At 50.9% G+C, this 25,052-nt stretch overlaps 12 protein-coding genes across 13 annotated transcripts; 7 read left to right on the plus strand and 5 right to left on the minus strand.

Moving 5' to 3' along the window:
- Positions 1-48: 48 nt before the first annotated feature.
- Positions 49-1,651, minus strand: PPTG_05333 (hypothetical protein; the record flags this gene model as incomplete). The annotated part of the gene is made up of 2 exons (XM_008898852.1): positions 304-1,651; positions 49-246 (listed from the first exon to the last, which is right to left on the minus strand). Exons 1-2 carry the CDS (start codon positions 1,576-1,578, stop codon positions 49-51), a joined length of 1,473 nt encoding a protein of 490 aa, XP_008897100.1. The 5' UTR covers positions 1,579-1,651.
- A 463-nt stretch (positions 1,652-2,114) lies between these two features.
- PPTG_05334 (hypothetical protein) lies at positions 2,115-5,692 on the minus strand (the record flags this gene model as incomplete). Its single annotated transcript, XM_008898853.1, has 5 exons — positions 2,115-2,273; positions 2,348-2,485; positions 2,558-2,635; positions 2,701-2,927; positions 3,004-5,692. The coding sequence occupies 5 exons, from the start codon at positions 5,690-5,692 to the stop codon at positions 2,115-2,117; spliced, it is 3,291 nt and encodes a 1,096-aa protein (XP_008897101.1).
- A 476-nt stretch (positions 5,693-6,168) lies between these two features.
- Positions 6,169-7,626, plus strand: PPTG_05335 (hypothetical protein). Its single transcript, XM_008898854.1, has one exon. The coding sequence runs from the start codon at positions 6,239-6,241 to the stop codon at positions 7,382-7,384; it is 1,146 nt and encodes a 381-aa protein (XP_008897102.1). The 5' UTR covers positions 6,169-6,238; the 3' UTR covers positions 7,385-7,626.
- Positions 7,627-7,632: 6 nt separating this feature from the next.
- PPTG_05336 lies at positions 7,633-9,749 on the plus strand. 2 transcript variants are annotated; one of them, XM_008898855.1, is made up of 3 exons: positions 7,633-7,770; positions 7,844-9,544; positions 9,632-9,749. In XM_008898855.1, the coding sequence occupies exons 1-3, from the start codon at positions 7,717-7,719 to the stop codon at positions 9,674-9,676; spliced, it is 1,800 nt and encodes a 599-aa protein (XP_008897103.1). In that variant the 5' UTR covers positions 7,633-7,716; the 3' UTR covers positions 9,677-9,749. The 2 variants fall into 2 exon arrangements, with proteins under 2 accessions (XP_008897103.1, XP_008897104.1); XM_008898856.1 differs by having other exon boundaries at positions 7,633-9,544.
- An 83-nt stretch (positions 9,750-9,832) lies between these two features.
- Positions 9,833-11,757, plus strand: PPTG_05337 (glutamate decarboxylase). Its single transcript, XM_008898857.1, has one exon. It carries the CDS (start codon positions 10,122-10,124, stop codon positions 11,601-11,603), a length of 1,482 nt encoding a protein of 493 aa, XP_008897105.1. The 5' UTR covers positions 9,833-10,121; the 3' UTR covers positions 11,604-11,757.
- Positions 11,758-11,776: 19 nt separating this feature from the next.
- PPTG_05338 (hypothetical protein) lies at positions 11,777-14,668 on the minus strand (the record flags this gene model as incomplete). The annotated part of the gene is made up of 1 exon (XM_008898858.1): positions 11,777-14,668. One exon carries the CDS (start codon positions 14,666-14,668, stop codon positions 11,777-11,779), a length of 2,892 nt encoding a protein of 963 aa, XP_008897106.1.
- A 698-nt stretch (positions 14,669-15,366) lies between these two features.
- Positions 15,367-15,966, minus strand: PPTG_21663 (hypothetical protein; the record flags this gene model as incomplete). Its single annotated transcript, XM_008899295.1, has 1 exon — positions 15,367-15,966. The coding sequence occupies one exon, from the start codon at positions 15,964-15,966 to the stop codon at positions 15,367-15,369; it is 600 nt and encodes a 199-aa protein (XP_008897543.1).
- Positions 15,967-16,145: 179 nt separating this feature from the next.
- PPTG_05339 (hypothetical protein) lies at positions 16,146-17,936 on the plus strand (the record flags this gene model as incomplete). Its single annotated transcript, XM_008898859.1, has 9 exons — positions 16,146-16,236; positions 16,349-16,461; positions 16,551-16,618; positions 16,698-16,772; positions 16,853-16,928; positions 16,998-17,111; positions 17,181-17,301; positions 17,401-17,460; positions 17,542-17,936. 9 exons carry the CDS (start codon positions 16,146-16,148, stop codon positions 17,934-17,936), a joined length of 1,113 nt encoding a protein of 370 aa, XP_008897107.1.
- A 238-nt stretch (positions 17,937-18,174) lies between these two features.
- Positions 18,175-18,384, plus strand: PPTG_05340 (hypothetical protein; the record flags this gene model as incomplete). The annotated part of the gene is made up of 1 exon (XM_008898860.1): positions 18,175-18,384. One exon carries the CDS (start codon positions 18,175-18,177, stop codon positions 18,382-18,384), a length of 210 nt encoding a protein of 69 aa, XP_008897108.1.
- A 1,066-nt stretch (positions 18,385-19,450) lies between these two features.
- Positions 19,451-21,057, plus strand: PPTG_05341 (hypothetical protein). The gene is made up of 2 exons (XM_008898861.1): positions 19,451-20,063; positions 20,132-21,057. Exons 1-2 carry the CDS (start codon positions 19,659-19,661, stop codon positions 20,849-20,851), a joined length of 1,125 nt encoding a protein of 374 aa, XP_008897109.1. The 5' UTR covers positions 19,451-19,658; the 3' UTR covers positions 20,852-21,057.
- Positions 21,058-21,177: 120 nt separating this feature from the next.
- Positions 21,178-24,969, plus strand: PPTG_05342 (hypothetical protein). Its single transcript, XM_008898862.1, has 3 exons — positions 21,178-21,910; positions 21,982-22,056; positions 22,125-24,969. The coding sequence occupies exons 1-3, from the start codon at positions 21,239-21,241 to the stop codon at positions 23,382-23,384; spliced, it is 2,007 nt and encodes a 668-aa protein (XP_008897110.1). The 5' UTR covers positions 21,178-21,238; the 3' UTR covers positions 23,385-24,969.
- Positions 23,504-24,871, minus strand: PPTG_05343 (hypothetical protein). Its single transcript, XM_008898863.1, has one exon. It carries the CDS (start codon positions 24,782-24,784, stop codon positions 24,029-24,031), a length of 756 nt encoding a protein of 251 aa, XP_008897111.1. The 5' UTR covers positions 24,785-24,871; the 3' UTR covers positions 23,504-24,028.
- Positions 24,970-25,052: the final 83 nt, after the last annotated feature.

The following is a 25,052-nucleotide window of genomic DNA, read 5'->3' on the forward strand; positions in this document are numbered from 1 at the left end:
GCACACATTTCCGACGAATGTAAGCCTCTAAAATATAGCAAAGTGGAGTTAAGGGATCCAGCGTACCAAGCAGATTGGGCAGATATCCTCATTTTCAGTCGAGCCAACGCTGGTTGGACTGGGTAGTGCTGTTGGCGACTCTGGATTCCGCTCCGCACGGTTGTATTTCGTGATCCGAAGTTGATCCAGTCTTTCCTTCGTCACACCACGAACAACCGCAGCACCACGCATCTGAGCAGCACGCAGCTACAAAAGCAACAGTTAGACTTCCCATCGGTTGTTAGAAATTTAAGACAAACTTACATTTCTCCGGTCCGCGCGTCGCCAACGCAGTAGAAGTGCTAGCAGAACGAAAACCACTGTGACGATGAAAGCTCCTAGCACGTAAACGAGGGATTCCGGATCCAGCGGAAGCGTGTTGGTAGCCGCATCCGTCGTCACTGCGTTCGTAGTGTTATAAACCCACACATCACCTAGTTGGCTTTGGTAGCTCCCACCGTGAATTACCATACTATCTCCTCGCCAAAGCGCGGCACGGTGGTTGTATCGCAGGGGTGGAGATGCAGCGTCGCTCTCAATCACAGCATGTCGTGCTTCCATGGCCTTATTCTTGAAGTCAAATTTGCCAAGAACTATGTCCTCGTAGACGTAGCCACTCGAGCTCTGTTGCGGTTTATAATACCCGCCAAAGAACCACATATTACTTCCTTTCGTGGTGACTATCGACGTGTACGCACGAGGAACGCTGGTGGACGGCGTTATACTCATCCATTCATTTTGGCTAAAGTCGTAGAGCCACACGTCGTCCAGCAATGTCCAACTAGAGAACAGCAAGTGTCTACCACTATACACCAGCAAATAGGCTTCACTTTTCTCGCTATTGTCGTGTAACAATGCGACTGAATGAGAAAATCGAGTAGGGGGCTGATCTCCTGTAGGTTCCATCTTTTTCCAGGTGTATGTACTGAGATCGTATCTCCACAGATCATTGTAGTCGACTGGAGCTTCATCACCTTTCTCATCATATGCAATTCCACCGAACATGAACAAATAGTCGTTGTGAATGACGACACCTGCCTCTGATCTTGGGTCTGGTACATCACTGGTTGAGTTCGACGGAATGGGGTCCATGACCCATTTTGGTGTGCTTTCCATTAACGAAAGCCGCCAAACATCGTTGAACTGCACTACTGGAACACTGCTCGTAGTAGATGTACCATCGTCAGCCTTTGCTGCCAAGAGCGATAGCCCTCCGAATACGATGAACTCGTTGACTGTAGTGTTCGTATGAAGTACTCCAGCGTGGTGGAAGCGGTTCGAAGGTCTATTGTCACCGACTGACAGCTCGGCCCATTGTCTGTCAACAAGGTCGAATACCCACGTGTCGTTATACTCGACATCTTCATCTGCTGCATTCGTACTGATACCTCCGAAGAGATACATGTTGTCCTCAAAGGTGGCAATCGCGTGAGCGGAACGTCTCATGGGCTGCACTGCAGCCGACCCGAATGAGGTGCCCCAGAGTTGCGTCCACTGCGCTGAAGTAGCAGGACCCGCGATTTCCGGAATCACTTCCATTCTTGAACAATAATTCTACCTGCTTATTAATTCACCTGGAAGGTGAGTATTTTAAAGTGCCACGAAAGCACGCTTCACACCAAAAATGCAGTATGACGCTGGTGATCAGATTGGAAAGCAGCATCAGCAGTCCATATTTAGAGGGTTTATCTTATCATCATTTCACGCAAATTTGCCAACTGCACACTGGTATTCTTAGAAAGAGAATTTTGGTGAAAATTACTATCCATACTAATTGCTTCGAACAGCAAGATCCGAGTCGAAACCTGGTTGATCTTGTATTTATGTTAATGCAGAATCTTGAATTCTCACTTACCTGGGTGCTTGCAAACGAATCTAAACACTTTGGGTTTTTGCAAATTCAATTACGAGGCTAATGGAAACCCGACGACTCGATGCATTTTACATTTTGACGCTGTATAGAACTATTTTGTTAGAACGACATTCGATGCCACGTTCTAAGTAATCTACTTCATAAGTGATGTCACGTCACCATTGACAGACCAAAGCTACGCTCTATCTCGGATAATACTTTTTTATGTTGGCAAATTTAAGGTTGGCTTTTCACTCCTCTCGAGTGGATGTGAGCTATTGCCATTGCCCTGGCTAGTGCTGTTTGGTAGTTCCTCCGATGGGGTAACGCTATGCTCTTCTTGCTCCTTTATCCCAGTGTTGCCGCTGAATCGGTCAATAAACTGCAATGGTTACATAGCAAAGAGGATGGTTAGCATCATTGGTCATGACAAAACTCAAGCACATTGAACAATACCTGCTGAATTTGACTACGCACTTGCAGCTCAGCCTCTGTGAGTACTGGAAAGGGCCAGTCACCAAGCTCGTGCCGTTGCTGCAAGATCCCCAACAACATTTGCTTTGCTAAACTGTTTCGAGAAATCAGAGCTGTCCACTATGCAAAAATATCGCCATCAGCTCAATTTGTAAGCACTATTAGTGTTACACTAACAGAAAACTCACTTACATTTAGCTGCACATCAATCAGCTTTTTTATCTCCATGCTGACAAAAATCGTGTGTATCCGCGGCAGATCCTTTTCACTCTGTGTCGAAGTTGCAGGAATGAGCTTATCATCACTCATGACTACAAGGTGTTCAAACTGCATACCTCTTCATTACCAAAATCGCCCAGAATGTCTCCATTAGGGTCGACCCAGCGGATTATGGAGGCGATATGATAGTCCAGTTCAGAAATCGTGTCCACGTCTGAATACTGCTCAAAGCTGTCAGCCTGAGCCTTCTTCGCCAACGTATCCAATACAATATTGGCTGGGCCGGATCGGACGGCTAAGCGGACAAGAAGTCGCAAACAAATAGATCGGATATCGTTCATTGCTGATCATCGCACAGACATTCAAACGAGAACACTGTAAGAAACGTTAATCAAACACTACATTTAACCTAGACGTACCTTTGCGTTTTCCTTTGGCACTTTGACTAGCTCCTCGAGAGGAGAACATTTGATCCAGCTGTTTGAGCAGTTTGTACACACCACATACGAGATAAAGCATATCGATCTTCCATTGTCCTTCACGAGCCCTGGAAACCACGAGGCTCTCATACGCCTCCGCAATACAAGCCAGAACATCCAACAGCATTCGAACTGTTAGTTCATACACTTTTTCGTGTACACCAAGGTTGCGTTCGTAGCCTATTAGCACCGTAGTATTAACATACTCCAGCAACAGCTGCACCCGAAAGACGAACCCTTGTACGGCGTAGGTACACCGAGTATTACCGAACCAAGGCTTGCATGCTGCCCACGATTGTTCATAAATTCCCGGGAGTAAGTGATTCATACATTCGTGGAAAAAGACACGATGTGCGTAGTGAACAAGCGAATGTATCGTCTCTAAAATTTGCGATTCCACTCGTTCGAACGCATGATCAACCCAGTTGAGATGAATGTATCGGTTGTCATGGTCAAGATTGCGTCGTTTACTCCTCCTTCCTTGCCGTGCCATCGTGTCGACTTCATGTCTGCATATTCGCCACACAAAGAGCAATCTGCACGAATTGGCGTGTTCCGATACGGCTTTTTCAACCGTGCATGACGGTAATTGAAGTGTAGCTATCATCTGCTGATTCATCTTTGCTATCTTTTCCAGTAAAACCTGCACAAAAGTGCAGCTAAGAGCGACATTTTGCGCTTGAATACAAGTACCAATAATCTCAGTTTCTTCAAGTAAATGATGTGCGAGTTTCTCAAACGGTGATATGGTTCGAGATGATGTTGTGGTTTCCGAAATGGTCGAACGCATGGCTGTACTAGTCCTCGTTAGTCGTGATGGTTGTTGGAAGCAATAGGTACCCAACTCATCAAAATACCCAATTTTCGCTTCAATAATGGGCCGAACAGAACTACCTCTTGCGAAGTTAACGGTAGATCCCATGTCCCTCACAACCAGTTGATCTTGCGGCGAGGCTGCAGCTTCAAAAGAACTCGATCTCGAACGTGCCGGCGTGGCGTGAACTGCTGGATTCCCGTGAGTTAGCACGTCGTTTTGAAGAACAGACCGAAAGTAGCGCGCAAAAATGTGTTCACCCCTGCTAATTGACGGCTCCACAGATTTCCACAGTGCACTCCCCACTTTGTCATTTAACTCGCCATTGGGAAATACCGAGCTAATCTCTACAACCACTGCCTGTACAGACTCGAGGACTTCTCGAAATTTGAGACCCATTTGCACACGGAACTGAGGATTCACGGGGGCTCCGATAAAATGAAAATCTCGCAGATTTACCCATTCATTCAGCGAAAAAAATTGGGTCCAACTAGCTACTTCGACACATTTTTGAAGAGATTTCTTCATCTGGAGTTTGCATCGCTTATCGTCTACATCAATAACCACAACTTCAACCCATACGCTGTCCTTGCCGTTGTTTACTAGGACACGCTGACCTACCCATTTCGCGAGACCCCCACTTCGACCAAATAAACGAGACCCATCTTGTTCTTTTCGAAGAAGCGGCACGTACAATTGACCATCCAACGTCTCCACTTTCCCCAAGATATCGCGACTTGCATCATCATGAAGAGTAGTTACGTCTCGCTCAGTGACCGAAAACACTGATTTTTGCCACCACACGCCGACGTGGTGAGGATCCGCCACTAGAAGCTTAGCCGGCTGACTAGAATGAGCCGGTGGTAGATGTACGCACCGATTTACGAGATTCATAAGCATATCCGGGAAAATACCTCCTTTCATGCGAAATTTACGCGGTCGATAGAAGCACTGGACTACAAGTGGCGGGCCGGTTTCTGATGCGTGTTTGGAAGATGACGTTATTGCCGTATCGTGCGCCCATTGATCAGAAACTTGTATCAAATGTTTCATCTGCACGTCTAATGATTCTTTAAGATAGCCGCTGTACACGTCTGCAATGAGTGATTCAAACTTAATTGCCACATTTTCCTCCACCATGTCACCGTCATCTCCAAAAATCGTAGAGAGTGTACCATCCGCCGCAAACAAACAAACAGTATCCACATCTTTGCGAATTTGTTGTTTTACAAATTCAGCACGGTGTCGTAGAGTTTGGCTATCTGTTAGGGGGTGAGTAGACGACGATAGGGAGTCGAAAACGGTCTCGCGATAGGCTTGCTCCACTTCTTCTTTTCGTGCTTCTTTGTATGCTGTCCACTGGTATTCCATCGGCAAAAATCTCACATAATGTAGAATCGATGTGATGGAGAGTTTACGAAGCCGCAGCTCTTTTAGAACGGAGGGTCCAAGTAAACTTCCTAAATATCGGAACATCTCCTGGATACGATCGATGACAGCGTCATTCAGCGCAGAAACGGTTGGGCTCCCACGAGGCGAACTAGGGGCTGAAGTTGTGACGCTCTCGCTACTGGATTGCTTACTAAGCCTTCGGAGTAGCTTGGGTTTCCCTTTGACATGCTCTTCCACCATATTCTCAATCACCTCAAAGGTGTCGCGTGTGTCGAGATACAATTTGGCTGCCGGATGCATCCTCGGGTTGACATCTTCACCTGGTTTGGTCTCGCCCCCTGCTAGATCCACTAATCGCTGGATCTCCTCCAGAAGCTGCAGCACCACAAGCTGATCTCTGGAAATACTGTCAGACAGCTCCATAGTCCAGCAGCTTTCGTAGGACTGAATCACAATCTAATCAAATGAACGTGCATCGGTCGATCCTGGGCAAATGCTTGCTGGACTCTTCTCCAGCTCGTTCTTCTGCACTCGTGCTATGTGTAACAGTGCGTTGTCAGTAATTAGTCGCAGAGTTTTATCCAGATCATTTCAACGGCGACTTGTCCGAAATAGCTCCAGCAGTTAAACACTGCGACGTGAGAATATCACACTGGGTTGACAAAAAAACTAAAATGATTGATCGATAGATCAGTAGTTGCAGCATGTGGCAAACTTGGAGCAACGCAATAAAATAAAACATCGCACTGCACTGGGCAGTGCACTTCAAGGTCTCCGCTGCAATGCTGCACTCGTCCACAACTCGACGACAAATGGCTACATCTGCAACAAGATGTTCAGATGGAAAATGATTCTCCCTTAAATTGCAACTTTAGTTCATAGTTGCTACTTTAGGGTCCGGTCGGGTTGCACGGCTATGAGGTCAGAGCATACAAACACCCATATATTCGCTTAGCGGAGACATCAACCATGAGCGACGGCATGGGTCTCGGACTGGACCTGTCGGGGCTGGGCCAAGAGCCCATGGCGCCCGCCGTGGACGTGACGCAGCTCACGGAGGCCATCCGCAACATTCTCAAGGACGCGGACCTTGAGCAACTTTCGCGCCGCATGATTCGCAAGCAACTGGAGGCGCAGTTCCAGACGGACCTTTCGAGCTACAAGGAAGTGATCAACGCCACGATCTTGGAGGTCATCGAGCAGCAACAGGCCGACGAAGAAGAAGAGGAAGAGCCTGAACCGAGCGACGAGGACGTGGACGCTGATGACGAGCAGGAGGAGCGTATACCTCGCAAGAAGGCGGTCGTCAAGAAGAAGGCGCCGCCTAAGAAACGCAAGCGGAAGACGGAGGGGGAGGACGGCAAGAAAGCTGGAGGAGGCTTCAATGCACAGCTGAGCTTGTCTCCAGAGCTCGCACAGGTTGTCGGAGCGGAGACAATGGCGCGGCCGCAGGTCGTCAAAGCTCTCTGGGCCTACATCCGTGAGCACAATTTACAGGACCCGAACAATAAGAAGACCATCCTTTTGGACGACACGCTGCGTGGCGTATTCCAGCGAGACTCGTTCACTATGTTCAGTATGAACAAGTTCGTCAAGCGCCATGTGCGTAAACCCGACGACTTGCCGCCAGGCGGGTGGAGTCAGATCCCGCGCGACGGCGTGTCGAGTGACGAGGACTCAGAAGCGAAGGCTGCGAAGAAGAAGCCGGCTAAGAAGAAGAAGAAAGCGGCTACGACAGAGGATGGAGAGGACGACGGCAAGAAGAAGAGGAACAGCGGGTTCAATACGGAGCTGTCGCTGTCGCCCGAGCTGGCCTCGCTCACTGGCAGTGACCGCATGGCACGGCCTCAGATCGTGAAGGCATTATGGGCGTACATCCATGAACACAACCTGCAGGATCCGGATGATAAGCGCACGATTCTGCTGGACGATAGGATGAAGCAGGTATTTCAACGGGACTCGTTCACCATGTTCAGTATGAACAAGTTCATCAAGCGCCACGCACGCAAACCCGACGACGTACCGCCAGGCGGCTGGGCCGAGATCCCGCGCAACGGACTGTCTAGTGACGAGGATGAGGCCAAGACCAAGAAGAAGGCACGGAAAGACAACTAAGCAGTGAGCCACTGTGGCATGCTAACCCAAAGGTGCGAGCGGCTGCATCCGGCATATCAAACTAACGTGATTCTTTTGTATAAATGCATGGGCTGATGAGTTTCGACGTGCTAAATTGTGGTGTGCATGCAATACTGACATGTTCGCCAAAAACTTGACCAGCTTGACGTTCACCTCAATTTCAATTATTGCCACAATAATTGTTTTAACCATTACGTGGTACACACAGTTTTTTGTGAGCGTACCATAAGGTACCCTAATAATGGCCTCAGTTTGACTGGATCACGAAAGGGTAGCAACTCTATTGGACGCAGCAGACTGCAGAGACCGCTATGGACGCGTCCGTGATCGCCAGCTTCCGTGAGAAGGTGGTGCAGAAACCCGAGGTGTGTGTGACGTCTTGATCTGTTGCTGGAGTGTCTAGAGGTGCTGAAATTTACCGTGTATTGATCTGTGCAGTTGTTTTTCACTCCGTCGGAAGAGGTGGCAAAGGAGATTAAGGCGTTCGCTAAGCATGCATACGACCGAACGTCTAAATACCAGAGCAAGAGTGGCGGTGCTACGGCACTGGACGAGCTGTACGTGGACGGCTTCGACGCGGACCAGGTCTGGGAGCAGCTCCGTCTACTGAACGGCCCGTTGGTGACCGAGATGACACAGCGAATTCGTACATTCCACAAGAACCCGGACAATATTTTGCTATTCCCGTCAGAAAAGCAGGAGGAGAGTGAAGAAGAAGAAGAGGAGGAGGAGCAAGAGGAGGAACAGAAGGACAGCGACGCTGATAGCGACGAGAAGGACAGTGACGACGACGAGAATTCGGACGATGACACTGCCGACTCCGACGAGGAAGAGAAGGAGGTTAAGAAAAGTAAGAAGAAAGCTAAGAAGGCCCGCGATGTCGCCGAGGATGGCTTTTTCGACTGGGATGAGATGGATAAGGCAGCAGAAGAGGAAGAGGAGGAAGATGAAGACATGGACGACGATATGGACGGCGACGATAGCGAGAATGGTGAAGATGAAGATGACGACGATGAATCGGAGATGGAAGAAGATTCAGACGCCGAGACCGCGGAGGAGATGAAATACGACGACTTTTTCGGTGATGAAGATGAGGAAGGTGACGAGGGTGATGAAGAAGAGGAAGAAGAGCTTAATGACGTCGATATGCAGGACGGCGACAACGACGACGAGGAATACCCGACTATCAAGCGCTCGAAACCTGATGAGGACGAGAATGTCGACGACGAGGAGCTTGCTGAGCGCGGTATCATGTCGTCGCACCAGCGTCAGCGTCAACGTCTTCAGAAGGAGATTAAGGATCTGGAACAGGAGGCTATCAGCGAGAAGCCGTGGCTTCTGAAGGGTGAGGTGCGCTCTGCTGCGCGTCCAGAGAATAGTTTGCTAGAAGCGGTGCTGGACTACGACCGACCAGTGAAGGCTGCCCCTGTGATCACCGAGGAAGTGTCGATCGCACTTGAGGAAATGATCAAGAAGCGCATCTTGGAAGACGATTATGACGATGTGATCCGTAAGTTCGCTGGTAACGAAGAGGACCAGAAGAACAAGCTGGAGGAAGTGTCTATGGAGAAGTCGAAGGAGGGACTGGGTGAGATTTACGAGAAGGAATACATGAAGACAGCCATGGGCTTCGAAGCCGATGACGAGTCCAAGCAGGACCAGGAGGAGATCGAAGTGATGTTCAAGAGCCTCTGCTGGAAGCTCGACGCGCTGTCCAACTACCACTTTACGCCCAAGCCGGCCGTCAAGGAGCTGCAGGTCAAGCCTGCGGTGCCTGCTATTGCAATGGAGGAGGTGGTGCCGATCAGTGTCAGCGACGCGAACTTGAAGGCGCCCGAGGAAGTGTACGAGAAGAAGCGCAAGCGCGGCGAGGCTGTGCTGCAGTCCAAGGAGGAAATGACTCAGACGGAGCGCAAGGCGCTGCGCAACGCCAAGAAGCACGCACGGAGGAAGGAGAAGCGCCAGCGCGAGTTCGACGAGCGGCTGGTGGCCAAGCTCAACCCCGGACTGGGCAACAAGTACGAGAAGAAGAAGATGCTCGAGAGCATCGCTGGCGCCAAGAACATCACCACGGGCAAGCAGATCGAGGGCTCGTCCAAGCAGTTCTCCAACTCGAAGGAGTTCTTCACACGCCTGCAGGTATTGTACGCTTTGATTGCGCCTCGATGGCGTGTCTACTCTTCGTGAGCGTGTGTGTTAACCTATGCCATTTGTGTATCGTTGCAGGACGAGGTGCAGGAAAAAATCAGGAGTGCAAGCAGCAGCAAGTAGAGAGACGATGCCTCACGTTAAGCGGCAGCTGGCCGCGTCTTCGAGCAATAGAATGGATTTTGTGCATTTTGTACGTCGGGCTTGATCGTCGATGCTCTTTTGCCTCGTCCCTTCCTCGCCCACAGCTGCATACTGGACGCCTCATGATGAGGCTAATTGCCGTCATCCGTCCCGTTATCCAAGCTGGATGTGTCATTCTAGAACTGATTTGCGTGCGTATTTGCTGCGCCTGAGCACCGGCATCCTGGCATGATTTTGAAGCACAAAAATGAATCTCGGATCAAAGTGCACAGCGGCTATCTTGGCACTTGCAATTTGTATGCTCTTCACTAAGTACGATAGTGACGCAGGTGGTTGAAGGTGAAAAGATCGCAGCCACCACCGTCTCATTTCCGATTTTGCCGGCTTCCGACCAAGTTCTCCCACTCTCGTCTCAATTCGCACCATGCAAGTGAGCACGCGCAAATATTCTGGCGACGCTGGCGACACGAAGCCGGAGACGGAGGCCGTGTACGGCCACCCGCTCATGTGCGCGAGTCTGCCCTCGGACGTGTTCCCGCAGCGCTCTGTGCCCCCGCGCGTGGCGCACCAACTCATTAAGGACGAGTTGGCGCTGGACGGCAACCCCAAGATGAACCTCGCGTCCTTCGTGACCACGTACATGGAGCCCGAGGCCGAGGACCTCATGGTCGAGGGGCTGCGCAAGAACTACATCGATCTGGACCAGTACCCGCAGACGGCCGAGATCCACAACCGCTGCGTGACCATGTTGGCCAATCTGTACCACGCGCCGCTGGAGCCCGGCCAAAAGGCCACGGGCACGGGCTGCATCGGCTCCTCGGAGGCCATCATGCTGGCCGGCCTGGCCATGAAGCGCAAGTGGAAGGACCGCCGTGTCGCCGCCGGCCTGCCGTACGACAAGCCCAACATGGTCTTCGGCTCGAACGTGCAGGTCTGCTGGCACAAGATGTGCAAGTACTTCGAGATCGAAATCCGCGAGGCTGATGTGTCCCCGGACTGCCTCGTGCTGACGGCCAATCGCGCACGTGCCCTGCTCGACGAGAACACCATCGGCGTCAGCGCCATTCTGGGCAGCACGTTCAACGGCGAGTACGAGGACGTCAAGGCCATCCACGACATGTTGGTAGAAGAGAATGAGCGCAACGGTTGGAACATCCCGCTGCACGTGGACGCGGCCAGCGGCGGCTTCATCGCCCCGTTCCTCAGCCCTGAGCTCGAGTGGGACTTCCGTCTGCCCAACGTTAAGAGCATCAACGTCAGTGGCCACAAATTCGGCCTGGTGTACGCCGGCATGGGCTGGGCATTGTGGCGTGAGCCCGAAGATCTCCCGGAAGACCTGGTGTTCCACGTCAACTACTTGGGTGGAGACCAGTCGTCCTTCACTCTCAACTTCTCTAAGGGAGCAGGCAACGTGGTGGCCCAGTACTACAACATGTTGCGGTTCGGATTCGAGGGATACCGTCGTATTATGGAGGCCAGTATGGAGAACGCACAGCTGCTGCGTGGAGCGCTAGTGGCCACGGGTCACTTCCGTATTGTGGACAAGCAGCACATGCCTCTAGTGGCGTTTGCACTGATCGATTCGTCCCGTTACACGTGCTTCGACATCCAAGACAAGCTCAAGAGCCGTGGATGGATCGTCCCGGCCTACACTTGCTCCAGTGGTGCAGAGTCTCTGGCTATCATGCGTGTAGTTGTCAAGCAGAACTTCTCGTCGCACATGGCCAACATGTTGGTGCAGGACATCATGAAGGCCATCGAAGTACTGGAGAAACACCACGTCTTGGTGGACACGGCCATGTCGTCGCCCAAGGCCGAGAAGAAGCACTTCAGGGACATTGTCCACTCGCTCCAGGCCAACCTCAAGCACCAAAAGTCGGGCCTTACGACGCACGGTGTGTGCTAGAACTGTTCTAGCACACTATAGCGCCTGCAGACACGCTCAAAGTGCTGCTTCTTTCGCGCATTTTAGCTGTAGTTTCTACATGTAGCAGTGAACGACGCGCAGTTCACTTTTCGCAAGGAAAACTAAACATAACATGCAAGTATTCAGTCTTCATTTATACTACGTTAGTGTTTCTAAGCGTCTTCAGGCGACAGTGGCAAGTATCGACGGAGAAACTGCATGAGCTTCGCTGCAGGCTTGACGAATGGATCGGGGAAGTAGAACGTTGCCATGGCGACAAGCGCCTCGCAGAACTCGCTGTAGATCAACTCGAGCTGCTCGTCATTGCCTGGTGAAGCCTCTTGAACATTGCGGAACACGTTCATGGCTTGATCCATGGAAAATCGAGCGCGTATCAAGTGATAGTCCTGTACAAACGCTTGCCAATCGACCATGCGCATGTACTTGTTGATCCCGTGTCCAGTATGCCGTGGCTTTGGCTTCGCTATTTTACTTGCAGGCACCATGAGCTCGCGTTCCTTGGCACAATAGCGTCGGAATATGATCCGGATTGTTTGGGAATGACTGCTGATGGCGAGTTTTACGTCCGAGCGGTGCATCATAACTCGAAGGAGACTTTGGTTTTGAAGAGCTATCGGTAAATGATGAATGACAAAGTACTCGACACGTGCACTCAATGGAGAAATCTGCGGCTGGAATTGCTCGTTGCAAAGCTGAAGAAAAAGTTCCGCCAGGTCTTCAGGAGAGAAGAGTTGCTCGTATCCGTTGGCCACTAGTTCTTCATCTCGTAAGACGGGGAGGACGTGAATCTCCCGAGGTAAGCGAAGGATCTTTACAATGTGCCATAGATCGTCGAGACTCATGGCGTGTTTGATGTTAGCGCGGAACGGAGTGTACAGTCGACGTATAACTTGCTGGTGTTTCTCGAAGACGGCACGAACTTGAATGAGTTCAATGTCAGGGTCCTCTTCGACGCTGAATATCCGACGCATCGTGTTGTTTGTGAGGGAAATGCACTCGTAAATTTGCTCTCGATTGTCTGATGGTCCGACAGGATTCGTAGGTGCTGGAGATTCTTTTGCTTTTGACGAGTGAGAAGCCAGCTCGCTTGCTTGCTGCCACTGAGTGAGTCGGAGTTCTTGGAGCTGTTGGTGCATGGCATTGAAATCTTTCATCTTTATCGATGTGGTTTTCACACATTTGTGGATGATTTCAATACTTTGGGTCAGTTTATCAGTGAGTTCGGGTGAAAGGTGTCGAATTTTGGCAGTATGGTACGTGTTTCCGTCGCCAACAGGGTTACTCGCTCTTCGGTTAGATTTCTCTTTTGCTGGTGGAAGTAGCGAGCTGTGCGATGAAGGCTCAAACTGGTGCTGCAGTATCGGACGAATGGGAATTCCCAACGGCGTTCCTTGTCCTCTCAACGAATCTCCATTATTATCAGTTGAAGAATCCACCGCGGGTTTCTGCGTTAGACTACGAGACTGCACCACACCAGCAGAAATGAGCTGCTCGGATAGTTGATTCCACGTGTTGTATGCGGTAACAATCGGTTTGATGATCCGAAGCGAGTTATCCATCGGTTTAGTGGACTGTGGTATGATAGATTGGTCTACTGAAGGCATTGGAGAGCTCTGCGCTGGTGAGGACGTTGCTAGTTGATCTGTCACTGCATCCGGTTTATCCGCGTTATTATCTTGAGAATTTACGACTTCAGAGCCTACAGAGACCTTGGGTGGGCTCATGTAGGCGTTGTGTGTAAATGCGCTCATGTCGCCGGGAGAAAATAATAATGAACCATATCCAGTTGCGATGTGCGCAAGAAGTAGTATACTGAATCCGCACGAGTGGAGAGGAGAAATGTCGAAATCAGCTTCATGAAGCATTTCAAGGTTCTCAAGCAACGGTATCTGTGGCGGTGGGCGATCCTTGAGTGACAAGATCGATTGGCGTTGTGTAGACGCACGCTTAAACTGAGAACCACGTGACGCTGTCCTCGGTTTTTGCGCGGGTATACTTGTTATCCAGCTGCGCTTGACTCCGTTGATCACACCCAAGTCGCCTTTGTCTCTTCCTGCACACCCTTGGAGTGCCCTACTAGGCATAGACAGGGTCGGCACAAGGGAAATTTCGTGGCTTTCAAGCATCCGCGAGCTGAATAACTTGGAATGACTGGCATAATGTTCATCCTGAATCCGGATGGCGCGCAGAAGCTGCTCGTATTCTCGAGTCACTCGAGCGTTCTCGTGCTGACTCAGTGGTTTATCCTCTAACTCTCGAAATTGCGTTGAAATGAAGAGAACCTTCGCATTAGGTGCTTGTATTTGCGCACGAAGAGAGCTAAAGAACTTCGAAAACCTCCTGCTGGATAGTTCGTTGTGCGAAATCGCCCCTGCAACCTTCCTGTCAGAAGGACTACCTATTGCCGCTGTTACCACTGCATCTTGTGTCGATATTGTCTGCCCATTTTCACTAGGATCTGTTCCAATAACAACCGAGTTAGACCGCCCTGTAGTGGCGATAACTGAATTGGTTCTTCCTTCTTTAGTCGATGGCATCGTGGAAGACTTTCGCCTCAGCTCCGTGTTTCGTAGCCGTGCGATTTCACTTAAACATTCAAGGAACACAGAGGGAGTTCCTTGAGACTGCTCGTCGTATTCATCCATCAAATCTTCTTCTCGAACGGAAGCTTGTTGGAGAAATCCAACACCGTGATAACCCCGCAACAACGACTCCAGGATAAGTGGTGGAAGGCAAGCCACAGCTTCCACTCGTAGTTGACCTTCTTGACAGACCTGGGCCTCTCGACGGCGAGTTGTATCCAAGAACGTACTCGCAGCTTTAATCCGCAATTCTAGCTGTCGTGTCCAGTCCTCGGCTTGCTTGCGATCATCGCGCATTGCCAGGTTGTCAGCCTGTGCACTATCGCGCTGCATTGTGAGCTCGTCTGCCTGCCGTTTGACGACTGTCAAACTTTGAAGATCAATTTGCATTTGCTTTTGGATTCTTTCGATCCTGTGCCTGACAGCCTCGCGCTTCCATGATATAAACACTTTTCGGAGCATAGCCCTGGGAGCGCTGTTGAACCAGTTCGAGTAGTACGTGATATACTTCCTGTTGTTCTGGCCGCAGATCCAAATATTAGTGGTTGCTTTTCAAAAAGCAATAAACAAGGCGGTGACAAACCTTCTTTTGGACGACAGCCACAGAGTACCATTCGTGTAGGAGCATGCGTGCTAGTGCGTATGTGCACTCGGTCAAAAAGTGTCGGAACATGGAATACACTCTATCGATATCATCAGCTAGAACGTCATTGCGATCTTCCCGCCATTCCCTGGATATGACGTAAATGCACTGAGCACCGATCCAGTCCTTAAAAATTAAACGACTTACTTATCCTTTCGAAGTGTCTGAAGAAGACGTTTGTGGTGCTTGACCAACGCAAAATACGGTAAGCCATCACGTGTGTAGATGGATTGAACAAGCTCAGCACTCAGCACGCGAAACAAAGGTGCGTATGGGCCGAAATGCGGCGTGAGATCTTCTATTCTTTTCGAAATCGAAGATCAACATAATAGAGTAGTGAATTACGAGTCTTTATGCGGATCAATACAGTGACGACAATATTGACGGAAACTTACCAAGAACTTTGCAGCAAAAGGTTGTGATCAATTCGTTAGGTCGCGGAAGGTTAGCTGTCCGTCGCTGCAGCTCCTCGAATCCTACCTCGTACCGGATGGCTAGTAAACCACCGTCGACAGCATTAAAACTCGCACAACAAAATATCGTTAAAATTACTCAGGAGTTCCCTACCAACAGATTTAAAATTGCGTCGATCGGCTTCAAACTGTCGAAGCCATTGGTCCATGAACAAACGGGCAATAGCTGATTGGTTGAGCTCCGCCAATGGGTCCGCCTTCACCGCATCATCCATCGTTTGTATCAACTCATGTAGAGGCAGCTCTGCACCTCGAGGTAAAGTACTCGGCGTTGTTGTGGATGTAACTTGATTAGAGAGTTCTGGTTCAATGTGGTGCTCCGTTCTTGTCAGCATCGGTAGCTTGGATAGACGGAGTGATCTCTTTGGAGAAAATACACCCAATTGGAGTTTTCGCCGCCTAGGATTTTGCTGTTGTTTTCCATTGCTAGCACCACCTCCAGCAGTGCTCGGCTTCCGAGCCAGGAACGTTAACGGATTCACGGTATTGGCTAGACCTAATGCATCAGGGCGGGCCTTGATACTCCTCACCTGCGGCTTGACAGAGTACCAGTCACATGGCAATGTAGCTGAGCGGCTTGGAAGCCGCACTCGAGGGTTCTTGTTGCCGCTGGAGGCTCCGAGGTGCTGCATACCTTGGTGCATTGTTCCATAAACGCGAACAACGTTATGTATTTCCGAGTAAAATGGGAATGATGAAAACGTAAATTATCAGATCAATGTGTACATTTTGACCAATAACAGTCGAGTAACCCGGTGTTGGGTTACTCGACTGTAGTAATGTGTTCTTACAGTATCCTCACAATTCATTTTGGGCATTTCGCATGTGTGGGCGGGCACGGTGCACATTGGCGCGCGAGGAGGTGGCGGAAGCTGCAGGCGTCGCGCCCGACGAGTTTGTGGATGGAAATAAATGTATGAGGAGAAAGTTGAAGCTCGCTGCTGACTGAAGGCGTGCTTTGGCTGGCTGGAAGTTGCAACGAAATGCTAACGTTGTGGTCACTTTTTGCCTGTGATTTTTCTACAGATAACCCCGTTGAGAATATGGGACCCGGAAGATACGGCCCGATCCTTTTGCAATGTGGCGGAGCAAAGGTGGAAGGCGAAGCGAAGATGAAGACGCGACTGCAGGCTATGCGGGTTCGTGCTGGGCTTTGCTGCTAATAATGCTTGTTGACACTTTTTTTTTAATACTATCTGGGTCCTTTGTTGGCGGATTATACATATAGTGGGGACTAGTTCCGTCCTTCACGAAGGCGAATGCAAAGCCAGACCACTTCCTGATGTTTAACGCTAGGTACAAAAGCATCACAATGGAAATTACTGAACCGAACGTGACATTAATTTTTTTTTTTATAATGTCCGTATTACTACAGATCCGAAAATCTACGGGAGCGGCCAGCTTTTAAGCGATTGTTGGAGTCAAAACGATGTGTGGTGCTATGTGAAGGGTAAGTGAGGTAAATAATTGCTTCTTTGAAGTTGTGCTCGGTAAAATTATCGGATACAATTGTTACTGATATACAAACAGGTACTACGAGTGGCAGCAAGTGGATAAACGCGAGAAGCAGCCGTATTACTTTTATCGGGAGGGCGTTCCAATGAAGGTGAGTTTTTTTTCCAGTCCGACGAGTTGTATTCGAGGTAGTTGTATTTGACAATCCAAGTGTGTTCAGTTTGCAGGCCTGCACGATCAGTGGAAGAATGAATCAGGAGAGTTGATGTGTACCTACACCATTCTCACAACTGCGGTTGCTCCAGAGCTTAAGTGGTTGCACACCCGAATGCCGGTAGGGAGAGTCGCTTGGAATATCCCACCGCCGAGACGATCTAAAGTCACGTGTGCCGTACTGCATCAGGTCATTTTGTCGGATGAAGGAGTTGATCGGTGGCTTTCGGGCGCGAAGTTTGAGGATCTCAAAGACTTACTAGCGTCATATCGCTCCGCTGATTTGAAATGGCATCCGGTGGACAGGAAGGGTAAGCTACAGTCTTAGCAAAACTATACAGTACTGCAATGTTTGGTGGTCGATTTTTCACTGATCGCGTTCAAACGGTGATAACAATGTTGTACTGCAGTTGGATCGATGCAATTCCAAAGCGAGGACTGCGCCAAGAAGGTCAATATCAAGCATGCAGGTATGCGTTGCACCCCCTTGCTAGACACGTACACTACCAAGGTGACTAAACTTGAACCTCTCGACTTGACTCTAATTCCAGGTGATATTAAGGCCTTTTTCGGAGTTAAGACAGAAAAACAAGAACCCAAGATATCTTCTCCAGCTACATCAGGGAGTCAAATCAAGCCTGAGGAAGAAACATGCAGTGATACTGCTGCCGCAAGCCCCCCGTCCAAGAAAGAAGAGCACGACAGCAACGCAGACACAACACCCAAGAAAGAGTTCGAACAATTCCCCACCAAGTTCGTTCCAGCGTCAGCGCTTCTCAATAAACACTCTGATGACGAATATCAAGACTCCCCGCCTTCAAAATCTCCCAGCAAACGCCGCCGCCTCTCGTCTCCAACCAAATCGAAGTCTCCAGCCAAAAAGAGCAAGCAGCCAGGCCCAAAACAGTCATCACTGGATTTTTTTTTCGGCAAGGGTTCGAAATGAAAGTCCTTCTTTTAAGTTCCACTCAAAAACACCTTTGACTTATCTACTTTCGCTAATTGCATTCTAATATAGCCCGAGGTGCCAACAAATCAAAACCAAGAAGCAATGAGAGTAAACTACCACAACTGCACGAGAGAAGAAGAATACTGCGAGTGCGGATCGTCTTACCTATGATTGTTCGCAGTGCCGTGTACGAATGCAAGCGCTACTCCTCAAACGACTTCCAGCTGGTGATCGAATGCAGCAACTACTTAAAGCGCTATCTCCAAGTGAATCTGGGAGCGACTGGAAGCAGCATGACGAACCTACTTGCCTCTGTGACGCAAATCAGTCTCGGATCGAGTCCATCCAGCGCAACAAATTGGTTCACACATCGGGCATGAAAGGACTGCCCGACCGTGACCAGTTCATCCAACATTATGAGAACGAGATGCGGTTTGACTATTAGAAGTAGCGTTATTATTTATTTATTTTATCGAAAGCCGATTCCAAATTAAACATCTACTTGAAAAATTCTGATGAGTCAGAGAACTCCGCTTATTGCGACCCCTACGTTTCAAGATGAACCTCGTGATGCCCATCAAAACGGTCATAACAAACAACCAGTATCATCGCCTTGTGGATTATTATCATAGCTGCCCACGTCACTTTCGTGCTAACCAAAGCATCGGTGCATCAAAACGCCACTACGACCAATACCGGTATTCACTTGTGGGAACGACAATGCAGTATAGTTTGTATTGCTGTGATCGAAAGGATACCTGCCAGTGGCAGGCTGCCATCAGTTCTAACGATAAGTATGCGTACGTTAATAACGTTTTTTTTATTCAAAGCAGTGTTGATCAGGATAGACATATTGGATTCCATAACGAAGACTGCATCACGGAGTACAATACTGAAGTATCAAACTAGGGCCTTTCAACTCCATTCCGTTATCAAATGTGCTAGGGCCTTCTTCGGAGTGCAGGCAGAAAACACGGGCCCAAGGTATTAAATCCACCCACGCAAGCTCAAGTCCACTCAGATAGGAAACATCCAGCGATACTGCCACGCGTTCCCTGCCCACGAAAGACAGGATGACTTAACCTCGACAAGACACCCTGAAAACCAAAGCCTCCTGGATTCTCAGCAAATGCTTCAACAATGAAAGGCAAGACTCTCCACCGTCAACGACTTCCAGCAATCGGTTGTTCGTCTCCAGTCCTAAAAGCACATAAGTTGAAGGCTTGCTTGCCATCGGGTGACAGTATCGCTATCACGGCCGGGAAAATGAGCGTAGGCCAAAAGAAGAAGAAGAAGAGCGATTGCTGTTAGGTGGCGCCCAACGCAACGGAGTAGTAAACGTGAGCCCAGGAGCTTATTAGTGCAATCGAGTATAATTACATCTACAATTACGACTTGCAATTTTGGGCATTTTTTCGGCAAGGGTCCAAAATGAGACCCTTTTCAAACTAACATACCCTGCCTTAAACATTTTTTTGGAAATGTAAAGCCTCTTGAATTAAATGAAGTCCCCCTCAAAAACTGTTGACCTCCATTCCGCGATTGCCGCGGTCGTCCGAGCTTCGGCGTTGTCAACGTTTCTTGGCCGCCACTAGTTGTCACTTGTCCGCACCAGTGGCATATTTATCTTTTACTGTGTCTTGCGCGTGCGGTGGTGCAAATTACAGCTCTATATACGCAGTATACGTCTCATAGCTACAGACAGCTCCGACTTCCAGCATGGAGATGAACAAGGGAGAGGCCGAGAAATGCCTCGAGATCGGAAAGAAGCACTTACGTCTCGGTAACTGGGAGAAGGCCATCAAGTTCTTTGAAAAGTCACATCGTATGTATCCGCTGCCAGGCGTGGAAGCGATGCGTGATCGAGCCAAGGCCGAAATGGAGAAGGCGTCGACAACCAGTGCACAGCCCACGTCGCCACGTGGCGCGTCATCAAATGCTGGAATGCGACACCGATCAACTCCAGCCGCGCCATCGAGATCTCCGTCATCGGAGCCCTCGCGGCCGTACACGACCGAGCAGCTGCAGATGGTGCGCAAGATCAAGGCTTGTAAGAATCATTACGAGGTGCTGTCCGTGCAACAGACTGCCACGGATAACGAGGTCAAGAAGGCCTATCGCAAGGTGAGCGTTAAATATTGCCGGTTAAATGATGACGTTTAGCTAACATATTGCTGTTGGCTGTTGTATAGTTGGCCCTGAAGCTGCATCCGGACAAGAACAGCGCTCCAGGAGCGGAGGATGCGTTTAAGGCTGTAGGAAAAGCGTTTGCGGTTTTGAGCGACCCCGATAAGCGCGCACATTACGACCGGTATGGCGATGATGCGCCCGTGCAGCAGCAACAGCAACATCATGGACGTAGATACGCCCAGGAAGACGATATCACACCGGAAGAGATTTTCAACATGTTCTTCGGCGGCGGCTTCCGTCCACGTGGACGGCGGCCACAGCAGCACCAAGGCCATGGACATCAGCAGGAACAACGTGGTGGTATGGCCAACCTGGCCCAGTTCCTGCCACTGTTGCTGATCTTCCTGATGTCGCTGCTCTCGATCCCATCGACCCCCGAAATGCCGTTTAGCTTAAACCCGACGCCACAGTTTAACGTCCAGCGTGCGACGCAGATGGCCAATGTGGTGAAGGGTATCCCGTACTACGTAGAGCGCGATTTTGAACAGCGGTACACGACCCACTGGCGCGATCTCTCACGGGTAGAGCAAATGGTGGAGCAGGCACATGTGTCGAAGCTGTCGGAGAGCTGCGAGAACCTTAAACTGCGGCAGAAACGGATGATCTACCGCGCCCGTAACTCTCGCAGCGAAGACCGTGAAGCCGCAATGCGTAAAGCGCTGGAAATGAAGATGCCTCCGTGCGACGAACTGCGCAAACTCCGACGAACGCGACGCTATTGATCACGGAGACATAACCGTACGCAGGAGATCTACAGTCAATCATTCGGTTTTAGAGAACGGAAATGGGGACGATATGTAATCTCCACGTTCGAGATAATAGGACACCGGCAGTCGGGCAATAGCCACCACGTCAATACACATATGAAGCAATATCTACTCGGGGCTGTCAATCTTTTCTGCCGAGTGCTTGATGCTCACTGAGCCTTGCTCAGTGTTGGCAACTTTGTCTTGAAGTGCGTAGGTTCAGAGTATTCCTTCTCAGAACAAGCGACAGTATTGTCTAGTTTAATACATATTTCCCTCTAAACAGTCATCGTCATAATCATCGTATCCGCGACATTCCTAAGTTGAAAGTCGAGCCAGGACCGACAAGGGGACGAGACGAGAATGGCGTCGAATGAACTGGCGGCGATCCTAGCACGGCGCCGCGCCAAGGCCGGAGGGGAGAGCGAACCTCCTGTTCCAGCAGTGGAACGTAGTGCTCCCCCTGCACCGGAGACGGGCTCGTCGGCTGCTAGAAGCTCGATTGCGGAACGGATCGCACGCCTCAAGCAGCAGAGCGCGGCCGCCAGCGCCGCTGAAGGAGCGCCCCCTGCACCACGATTCAATCACCCGTCACCAGCCTCGGAGCCGTCGGAACAGCTTCTAGCGAGTAACAGCAGCGTTGGTAGCATGAGCGACGCGAGCGTAGCGTCAGCGGCCTCGGAGCCGGTTGACACGTCCGCAGTAGTGGCTGCACAGGAAGCTGCCGGCATCCGTAAAGCTTCCAGTAAGATCCAGCAGCTACAAGGCAGTCTGGGGATTAATGTGAACCCATTCGGACGTCCGGGTGGAGCTCCCAGTGGAGGATACCGCAGTGGCCAAAGGGAGTCTATCATGAGCACCGGAGAGGAGCAATACGGACACACGCAGCACGCCATGGGCGTCGCCATGCCCGGCATGACGGGCTCAGCCATTCCTATGCCCGGTTTGGCAAAGGGGGGCTTCAGATTGCCAGGAATGGCAGCTGGAGGCGAGCAGAGCGCTGAAGCCCCGGCAGCTCCTCTGGATGACTCTCATGTGAGTTGGTTTTGGATTGATATCTTTGAAAGCCATATGCTGCAGTACTAACTGAACTGATGATTGAATAGACTACGATGAACCGTGTTGCAGGACCCAAGCGCCGTGGACCGACACGACCGCCACCAGGAGCTTTCCGAATTCCGGTAAGAACACGTTGTTGACTATGTGGGTAGAATTTCATGAGCTGACTGTGGTATTGTGATCATTGCAGGCGATGACTGCACCGATTATCGATAACGTCGAGCCTTCAAAAACTCCTGCATCTGAATCTGCTGTTGCCACTGCGCCTGCACCCGCTGAAGCTGAGCCCAAGGCTCCAGAAGCTCCAGTTTTGGTTTCACCGCCGGCACCCGCTCCTGCCAATTTGTTTGGAAACCCGTCTCCAGAACCTGCTTACTCTCCAGCTCCGGTTCAGGCCCCCGTTGCCACACCGACACCAGTGCCCACACCGGCACCGGCACCAGCACCCGCTGCCCCTGCTGTCACGGCGACACTGCATAAGGCGCCGGAACCCGAGGTGAGCCAACCCATGAAGCCTTACCACATCGAAGATGATGATCCGTATGCACCAAAGTACGATACTCCCTCCGAGCAGTACTCGTATGCCCCCGCAGGATTCCCTAGTGCTCTGATGGCGAATTTCTCTATGGACGAACTGACACTCGATGACAAGCCAAAGCCCAAACCAGCGACCGCGTCGACTCCAACTTCGACGTCTGCTTCGTCTCTCTTTGGCACGCCTGCACCGGTTTCAGAGCCTACCCCGAAGCCTTCGTCACCTCCTCCTGCTGCACCGGTGGAAACTCCTAAGCCAGCACCAGCACCAGTGTTTACCCCCGCACCTACTCCAGCTCCTGAACGGGTTCCATCCCCGACTCCTGTGCCTGCACCAGTGGAAGTTGCAGCACCAGCTCCAGCGCCGACCCCTGCCCCGAAGCCGATGGCCACACCTTCTCCTGTAGTGTCGACACCAGCACCTACCGCTCCAACCCCTGCTCCAGTATCTGTGGCTCCCACACCGTCACCCGCTCCAGTGTCAACACCTGCACCGACGTCAGGTTCGTTCCTTTTCGGTGCTGCCGCTGCAGCCGCGGACGATGACGAATCGAGCGAGAGCGACTGGAGCGATGATGATGGAGGAAGCCAATCGTTATTTGGTGCGCAGAATGCAGCTCCCAAACCTGCCGCTGCAGCTCCTGCCCCAGTCTTAGTTACACCGCCACAGCCCACGCCAGAGCTTCACCAGGCTTCAGCTCCCGTCAGCGGCAGCCTCTTCGGTGAACCGTCCAACGCACCAGCACCGGCCGCTGCCGCTCCAGCCCCTGGTTTCGTGAAGGCCACACCTCAGACTGCCATCCCACCGGCACCTTACAGTTCACTCTTCGGCGGTGCTGTGAGCAGCAGTGAAAGCGAAAGCGACAGCGACGATGAAGGCGGTCTTTTTGGTACCGGAGTGCCTTCGAAGCGGTAAGCTCCGCTGCAACTGGAATCAACACAAGAGACGGTGTGTCATGGAAGTACGAATAGGCAGACATAGAGGGAGGTTTGCTCACTTGCTCACTAGTCAACAAGCAGCATTGACCGTCCAAGTGCTACAAGGTTACGTGAATCTTTTTTTCATTTTTTTGTTACGAAATTTGGGCAACATTTTTGCTGTGCCATTTCTTGCTCGATTTTTATTGTCTGCACATGTGCTGGTCTTCACTCCACGTTAGCAGTAAACGGGTAACGCGACATCTTGACAACTCAATGCAACCAGGACAGAAACGCTGACGGCACGACACCAACATCATATCGAGAGCAGGAGTCGGGGGAGGGAAAGCAGCAGCAAACACGGCGTCTCGACATCAAAAACGCAACTTCCATCGTCTACCGCTAAAAAATATGCAGAATATACACATATGCAAAAGTGAAAAAGCAGTCAATATATATCGGGCAAAACGCCAAGCCACGGACGCCAATGTGTTTGCAGCTGCAAAGTCCCGCCAAATCCTCCTTTGCCTTCGCGTCTTCATCTCCATCATCCATGGCACCAACATCGATCATCCTGTGCAGGTCGGATACGCGCTAGTTCTACACCTCGTCCCGTTGCTGCGACAGATCGTCATTCATCGCCTACCACTGCTGGGCAGGTGCGAGCTTCTCCGTGTTGATGTACAGCATGTCTTCGATCTTGAAGTAGCGGCCCCAGAAGTAGGCCTTGGAGCCTCCAACAGCTCCCTTCTGGCCCTGCGCGGTCACCAATCGCTGCACGGGCAGATAGGCTGGCGAGTCTGGGTGCAGGAACGTCTTGCGCGTACGGGCCTTGTTGTACACCAGCATAGGGTGGATGGTGCTCAGCGAGCCGTCAGCCTCCACGGCCACTTGGATCTTGTAGATCTCACCGAGCGAGCCCTCGGCATCGCCCTCTTCGTTGGTGGTCATTCGGATCACAGCCTGGTACGGGAACTCCTGCAGCTTAGAAGCAGGTTCATCTAGCTTGACGGGCAGCCAAACCATGTCGTCTGTGGCCCCAGAGGCTTCGGATCCGCCCTCACGCAGCGACTTGGAGTCACCGCCAACGGTCATGAGCTTTACGGGTGTCTTGTCCTCCTCCGAGGGCGAGTTCATGCCCAACTTGTGCATGTACCGCTTGACACGCTTAAACGGAACGCGAGCAAACTTGCCGCCATGTGACAGAACCTGGTCGTGCACGCGCTTGACGCCGAACTCGGGGTGTGCAAACTTGACAGCCTTGATTAGAGCAGTGAGCTCGTCGGCGTCCACGTCGTCGGGACCGCGCGAGGGCGATGGAGACGGCGACGAGCGTGGAGGCGAATGCTTGGGAGTCTGCGGCGCGGAGCCGTTCTTCTTGGGAGTTGCGCCGGCCATGGTAATGTAGGCGGTATATGAAGAGCTACTCAATGAACTGCGCGAGTTGAGGACTGGCGCAGAGATATCCTATCCGGGGGGAAGATCGGAAACTGAGTTGCGAGCTCTATAACATATGAGCTGGAAATTTTGGCTCAAAAAATACGGAAGACCGTACTTAAGCAAGTGAAATGAGCCCAGGTTTACCTATTCTCACGTCACAGATTTTGTTCGGCGACAGAAATCGTACATGCGTCAACATGATGAAGATATCTTAGAGGAGTGGCTG

This window comes from Phytophthora parasitica, assembly GCF_000247585.1.
Source record: "Phytophthora parasitica INRA-310 unplaced genomic scaffold supercont2.7, whole genome shotgun sequence".
Lineage (NCBI taxonomy): Eukaryota > Oomycota > Peronosporomycetes > Peronosporales > Peronosporaceae > Phytophthora > Phytophthora nicotianae.

Excerpts from the sequence above, each read along its gene's own strand:
- PPTG_05341 (XM_008898861.1), top strand. The coding sequence starts at position 19,659 with ATGGAGATGAACAAGGGAGAGGCCGAGAAATGCCTCGAGATCGGAAAG. Across the intron at positions 20,064-20,131 it reads TCAAGAAGGCCTATCGCAAG|TTGGCCCTGAAGCTGCATCC; the intron begins GTGAGCGTTAAA and ends GCTGTTGTATAG.
- PPTG_05336 (XM_008898855.1), top strand. The coding sequence starts at position 7,717 with ATGGACGCGTCCGTGATCGCCAGCTTCCGTGAGAAGGTGGTGCAGAAA. Across the intron at positions 7,771-7,843 it reads AGGTGGTGCAGAAACCCGAG|TTGTTTTTCACTCCGTCGGA; the intron begins GTGTGTGTGACG and ends TGATCTGTGCAG. Across the intron at positions 9,545-9,631 it reads AGTTCTTCACACGCCTGCAG|GACGAGGTGCAGGAAAAAAT; the intron begins GTATTGTACGCT and ends GTATCGTTGCAG.
- PPTG_05337 (XM_008898857.1), top strand. The coding sequence starts at position 10,122 with ATGCAAGTGAGCACGCGCAAATATTCTGGCGACGCTGGCGACACGAAG.
- PPTG_05335 (XM_008898854.1), top strand. The coding sequence starts at position 6,239 with ATGAGCGACGGCATGGGTCTCGGACTGGACCTGTCGGGGCTGGGCCAA.
- PPTG_05342 (XM_008898862.1), top strand. The coding sequence starts at position 21,239 with ATGGCGTCGAATGAACTGGCGGCGATCCTAGCACGGCGCCGCGCCAAG. Across the intron at positions 21,911-21,981 it reads CTCCTCTGGATGACTCTCAT|ACTACGATGAACCGTGTTGC; the intron begins GTGAGTTGGTTT and ends ATGATTGAATAG. Across the intron at positions 22,057-22,124 it reads CAGGAGCTTTCCGAATTCCG|GCGATGACTGCACCGATTAT; the intron begins GTAAGAACACGT and ends TGATCATTGCAG.
- PPTG_05343 (XM_008898863.1), bottom strand. The coding sequence starts at position 24,784 with ATGGCCGGCGCAACTCCCAAGAAGAACGGCTCCGCGCCGCAGACTCCC.